General features: G+C 42.8%; 1 protein-coding gene across 1 annotated transcript; it reads left to right on the top strand.

Annotated features, from left to right (window-relative positions):
• The first annotated feature begins 12 nt into the window (after window positions 1–12).
• Window positions 13–5,994, top strand: LOC146258664 (proton myo-inositol cotransporter-like). Its single transcript, XM_084671960.1, has 11 exons — window positions 13–144; window positions 626–1,111; window positions 1,452–1,611; window positions 2,239–2,444; window positions 2,525–2,633; window positions 3,136–3,299; window positions 3,504–3,618; window positions 3,840–3,965; window positions 4,042–4,160; window positions 4,286–4,438; window positions 4,984–5,994. The coding sequence occupies exons 2-11, from the start codon at window positions 676–678 to the stop codon at window positions 5,205–5,207; spliced, it is 1,812 nt and encodes a 603-aa protein (XP_084528086.1). The 5' UTR covers window positions 13–144; window positions 626–675; the 3' UTR covers window positions 5,208–5,994.
• Window positions 5,995–6,492: the final 498 nt, after the last annotated feature.

The following is a 6,492-nucleotide window of genomic DNA, read 5'->3' as shown; positions in this document are numbered from 1 at the left end:
CTTTTTTACAGGCGTGATTTCTCTGGTCGACAAATAGTCTGTCATATGACTTCTCAAAACTTCCCGTTTGGTAGAGAGCGCAACAGCAACTGGGAATCAGCTGTTTACACGGCTCAAAATGTAGTCTACTACTGCATACGTCAGGTAAGATAGGCTATGTTGATACATTTTAAAATATGTTGTTATTTTGTAAGACTTTTGAAAAGTCTCCTACGGAATTAGATCGGTGACTATGTTGTCATTGAAAGTACAATTTTACACAATTAGATGTTGTGAATGAATGATTGAAACGGATATGAAAAGTGGATCAACAATTTGATCCAACTATTTGTATTTCGTCTCAAAGTGAACTATATAGCCTATACCTAAATTTAAATGATTCACCACTACTGCGCAGATCTTCTCCTTTCGATTGGTTACCCCTGACATTCATTCACTTCCGTGTTTGTTATCAATCATTTCATTTCGAAATGTATATTCGACTTGATCATACACTATATCGTGACAGTCATCAACCCAGGTACACACTCTCAAGTGAAGCGATAAATCTTCTTGCATTAGGTTACTTTAGATTAGACTAGCGTCGGAATTTACTGGGCTACGTGTTTTCATTATGTCCCCGCAGCATCATTAACACTGCATTGGGCAAGCTACTTGCAGAGATCAAGGAACATTATGGGGAGCAGAAGGAAGAAAGTGAGGGACGAAGAGGGTTTCGTCAGGACTTCCTCCCAGGCGAACAGTCTCGGACTTCCAGAACTGTCTGATGATGAGGAGCTTGTCACAGGCGGATTTGTCTACATCCTGGTGGGGTTCTCCGCTCTGGGTGGCTTTCTTTTCGGCTATGACACTGGAGTGGTATCTGGGGCAATGCTTCTTCTCAAAAAGGAGATGAACCTGAATGCTTTATGGCAGGAGCTACTGGTGTCCAGTACTGTTGGTGCTGCTGCGCTCTCTGCATTGGCCGGTGGGCCATTGAACGAGGCTTTCGGGCGTAGGGTCTGTATCTTGCTGGCCAGTTTTCTCTTTACTGCTGGGGGGGTCGTTTTAAGTGCTGCCCCAAACAAAGAAGTTCTACTCATTGGAAGAATTATCGCTGGACTAGGTATAGGTAAGTGTTGACCATACATTTTGTAGGTTAGGATTAAGGGCAGACTGTGGTATTTCAACAGTGTTTGATACAAATTAATAAGATGAAAAGTTGGACACTGGGATATACTCTTAACTAAATGTGGGGGACTGTTTTAGACTCTCCTATTTAGGTAATGTTCTCAGTTATTGGATTTGGAGCTCTACATGCTTAGGCTGACCTAATTTATTTTATAGATTTATTGTTAAATGAAACCTATCTACATACAAAACAGGCAAACATCGTAACAATTATTTGATGCATATATTAAATGCATGCTTTGAGACCTTTTCCTGTCTGTCCCCTTAATTCAATTCCATAGGCATCACCTCCATGACGGTACCTGTCTATATCGCTGAGGTTTCACCGCCACACCTGAGAGGGCAGCTGGTCACCATGAACACACTCTTCATCACTGGCAGCCAGTTTATTGCCACTCTTGTAGACGGAGCCTTCAGCTACCTGCACAAAGATGGATGGAGGTACAGTCTTAGCATTTCTGATATGTTCCATAGTTAAGGGTCAATCAGTTGTTTAGATCCTGGTGGTAAAGCAAAAATAAAACAACTTTAGGTTCATCTTAAAATGCATTTTGCTCAGGATAGTACTGTTCATTCCAATTCATATGAAACAGACTTTATACAAGCAATCCTGTGGCACCTATAGAAGTGCTAGGAGAACCTGCTAAGTGAAAAACCCATAATCTTCTCGGTTGATTTGACTGTGACATGTTCCTGAAACCGTTTTCTGTTGCTCTATTTTCTGTCAGAGGTGACAGAAACGGCAATTACAACCTGCTACTTTTGCGAGTATATCTTTGTCAGAAACTGCTTTAATACCAGTCGAGAGCTGCAAACTTCTAACACCTCTTCTTCCCAAATAGATTAGACAGAAATGTGAGAACAGCAGCTGATGGAAAACTGAATTAAAGCAGCATGCCATTCCAACACTCAAATTATAAGAAAGTTTTTCTACAAAAATGATTTCTCTCTCTCCATCTCTGTCATGCAGTAGTTGTTCAGTTTGTTTAGGGAGAAAATGAACTTCTCTCATGAAAGCGTGTTAGTACCTCTGTCTATTTCTTCCTCTCCATTTGTCCCTGGCTGCAGATACATGTTGGGTCTGTCTGCGGTCCCTTCAGTGATCCAGTTTATTGGTTTCCTGTTCCTGCCAGAGAGCCCACGCTGGCTCATGCAGAAGGGTTCTACCCAGACTGCCAGGCGTGTGCTGAGCCAGATCCGTGGGGGCCAGAGCATTGAGCGGGAGTATGAAAGCATCAGGACCAGCATTGAGGAGGAGGAGAAGGGGCGAGGAGGTGACACGCTCAGACACACAACCACGCACAAGTATGCCTTTATTACTACTGGATTAACCTACACCTGCCCTTTCCGGTAGAGGGCCCTGTGATCTGGCGAATGCTGAGCCACCCTCCCACATGCAGGGCTCTCATTGTGGGATGTGGACTGCAGATGTTCCAGCAGCTGTCTGGGATCAACACTGTCATGTAGGTACCAGACAGGCTTTGTTTCAGTACTTGCGTACTCTGTTGCTGTGGTGTGTAGGAATGAATTTAGGGAGGGGGGGGGGTGAGTGTGACTGAGTTAAAGTGGTTAAACCCACTCCTCAGTTTATATACCACCCGCCCATGCCATAGAATGGCTAGGTCTTTGGTGACGTAGCTGACTGAAGTGGTGTTTCTGAGGGATGATCAGTTGCGTGTCAGAGTACACAAGATTAAGTCTTACCAAGGGCTTGTGACGGAGGAAGCAATACTGTTAAGCAAGACACAATGCAAGCTAAGTCAGGAAAGATATTTTGCTCAGGGAATGATTTGCAATTATGGTCATTTCAAACCTAGTTTTGGTCTGGTATCAGTAATGATATCATAACTAAGTCAGCATATTATTTCAAATCAATTATATAAGAACATAATTAGAAATTTCATATGGGGAACAAAAAAAACAATAATAATTTCATTTTCTTTCTGTCTTCCTGTCCACTTTTAGGTACTACAGTGCCACAATTTTGCAGATGTCTGGAGTGCGAGATGTTAAACAGGCCATCTGGTTGGCTTCGGCCACTGCCGCCACCAACTTCCTGTTCACCCTGATGGGGGTGTGGCTTGTGGAGCGAGTGGGACGCAGGAGGCTGACGCTGGGCAGTATTTTTGGTGTGTGTGTGTGTGTCCGTGTGTCTTTGTCTTGAATTATGCATGTAGGAGACATATCTCTGGGGTGTACATGGTGTCCTTCATTTGACAAAATTAGAAATTGTATCTGTCCGGCAGTTTCTCTGCTTGCCCTGTATTGACTAAATGATGTGTATAATACTCCCTTCATAAGCTTATGAGGTCAACTTGTTTGATCTCCCCCAGGTACTGCTTTGAGTTTGATAGTTCTAGCTGTAGGCTTTTTGATGTCGGCCCAGAACTCTCCCCCTGTCACCCTCCACCCCACAGAGCTTATCAACAGCACCTGTTCACACTATGGGTAAGACATGCATGTAAGACTTGTTGACAGCCCAACTCAAGCTGTCATAAAAATGGGTGTGTATTCCGTTTTTTTTGCTGATTACTCTCCATGACATATAGTTATCAGTCTTGGATTTAGATTTATTTATATATAAAAATATACAAAAGCAATTATTTGTGATTTTACTGTAGTGGGTTGGTATGTGGCTGACAGGTGTCACACTGTAATCTGTCCCCCAGGTATTGTGAGAACTGTATGTTAGATCCAGGCTGCGGTTTCTGTTACTTGGAGAACAGCTCCTCTGTGTACGACTCTTCCTGCATTCCTGTCAATCAAGCGTCCACTGAGAAAGCTGCTTGGGGCAGGTCAGTAGTCGTTTTTTCTTGTGTATGTGTTGTGTCTGTGTGGTTTTTAAGTATCTGCTGTTGTTTAAGTATGCAGGTGCTCCAACATGAGTGAGGCTAGTGATGGACCTCTCTGGGCTTACAACTACTGTCCAACTCCTAACTCCTGGATAGTCCTGCTAGGCCTCATCCTCTACCTGGCTTTTTTTGCCCCAGGTGAACACACACACACCTTTATCAAAGAACCACCTCAATATTTGATATTTGGTTTCTCAGCTACATCGAGTCCAGCCAGCAATCAGTTATAGTAAACTGTGTTGTTCTGCTTGTCTGTGTCCCAGGTATGGGTCCCATGCCATGGACGGTTAACTCTGAGATCTATCCTCTTTGGGCCAGGAGTACTGGTAACGCCTGCTCCGCTGGAGTCAACTGGACTTTCAATGTCCTGGTCTCGCTCACCTTCCTTCACGTGGCTGAGTACCTAACCTACTATGGTGAGGCATCTTTAGTTCCAGCTAGGAGGGATTAGGTGTTATTGTTGATGCAATGTATAGCCGTGGCCAAATCTATTGAAAGCGACATACATTTTGTGTTTGCAAAGCTTGCTGGGCCTTGGCATAAAATGACTGCACACATAATTTCAGTAAGTCATATCATCAGCACAGGGGACAGTGTGAACTAGTTCTAGCCAGGTGAAATCAATCTATCATTCTGATTGGATTTTAAGAGCAGATTGACTGCTGTAAAAGAGGGGAGTATTTGCATATATTGAAAATATTTGCCCCAAAAAAGCTGTAATTATGAAATGTGCCTTATTGTGTTCCAGTATTCTATAGAAACATGTGAAAACATTTTCCTCAAATACTGAACCAGCAAACTTTGCAAAACACATCATTTGTCGCTCTCTCAATACTTTTGGCTATGGTTGTACATTGTGTTGGTTGTTCTGTCAAGGCACAAAGCCACGTGTCCCTCAACATTTGGAATGATTGATCAGTTAGTCGTGGATTGATTAACCGGTCTAACCGCTTCTTCTCAGGTGCGTTCTTTCTCTATTCGGGCCTGGCTTGGCTCGGCCTGCTCTTTGTTCTGGGCTGTCTACCAGAGACCAGAGGCCAGAAGCTGGAGGACATCGAGGGCCTGTTCTCTGGCCGCCTCTGTTCCTGCGGAGACCCTGAGGGAGGACGGACCCGCAACTTCCAGTACATCCGGGTGAAGGGCAGTAACGCACTGTCGGACAACGAGGCCTCTGATGTGGAGTAGCCTGTGGGTCTATTTTCTCTCACCGGGGAGAGTTTTGTTAATGTCTTTCTGAAGGTATTTCATTCGTTTTCTTGTAGACCTCTTTCACACACGACAAGAGTGATGAGGGAGTCCATTTGGGAACAATGTGTTTCCTTTATTTATGTTTTGCAGGCACTGCTGTAAAACCGTTGTAAGGCTGTTGTCCTGCTTTCCTTCCCTTCCTTTTTAAACTCACTCACTCCTTTCCATTTCTCTCTCTTTCTCTCTGTGTTTTATTGCTATCTCTCACGCAACACAAGGCCTTATGGGAACAAGAGTTTCACATTCCTGTTTCTGGTGTTGAGTCAGTTATGAATCCATGTTGCTGACTCAGCACGATCACCATGTTTTTGTAGAGTTCCTGCAAAGTTGTAGTAGCAGGCCAATCAGCACCATAGCAGCTCAGTGGCATTGGACGAGTGGTGCCTTGGTATTTTATGCTTTAGTAGGTGCTTAAATAATGAAATTAATATATGTTGTACTTTAACAAGGGTTGAATCAGCTGTTATTGTGAGTGCTAGAGAGATATTAGACTTCAGTAAGACTAACTGGGTATAACAAATTGAGTACAAATGTTATAATTAAATGGCATAATTGCCTGTAAATGTGGGCAGCAGTCATTAACTATTGTGAATAAATGTATAAAATGTACTGTACATAATGATTTCCAATGTTGTTGTTTTTTTTTTTGTATAGGGGTCACTAATGTTCTTTGAATTGTACATGTTTGTTGATGTGCTATTTAATAAATAAATGGAATTCTGAAGTTGTCATTCACTCCCCCAGTTCCCCCATGCAGGATTTCATTCCAGACACAATGTGACGCCTAACAAAATGACACAAGCACAAAACCCTTCTGGCTAAATGGCTTTTTCTGGCTAACTGGCTTTATGACAAGGAAGTGAGCTATTGCTGAAATACTTTGGTCATAGAGCATAAGAGAGCGTTTTTTTTTTATCTCAAAGAGGAAACTCACAATGAAAAACACACACCAGGACATTAAATTATAATAACCCTTACTCTAACACCAAACAAATATAAAAATGTCCATTCAACTGAACCAAAACCTCTAAGCTCCCTTCTGAAGAACTAGTTCATGCATTCTAAAAATGTGTGTTTCTGTTTGAAAGTATTAGGTGAGGCTGCTAGATGGGCTGTCTTGTCTGGTAATCTGATAGGACTGAAACTGGACACCACTGGTACTGTGCTACTGGGTGGGATGGATGCATGTGTTTGGTAGGTAAACCGAAACCTTGACAAGAAA

The sequence above is a fragment of the Hypomesus nipponensis genome, chromosome 14, assembly GCF_054491055.1.
Source record: "Hypomesus nipponensis isolate SF chromosome 14, ASM5449105v1, whole genome shotgun sequence".
Lineage (NCBI taxonomy): Eukaryota > Metazoa > Chordata > Actinopteri > Osmeriformes > Osmeridae > Hypomesus > Hypomesus nipponensis.
Note: the sequence above shows the minus strand (reverse complement) of the source record. Positions and strands in the feature narration are given on the sequence as shown.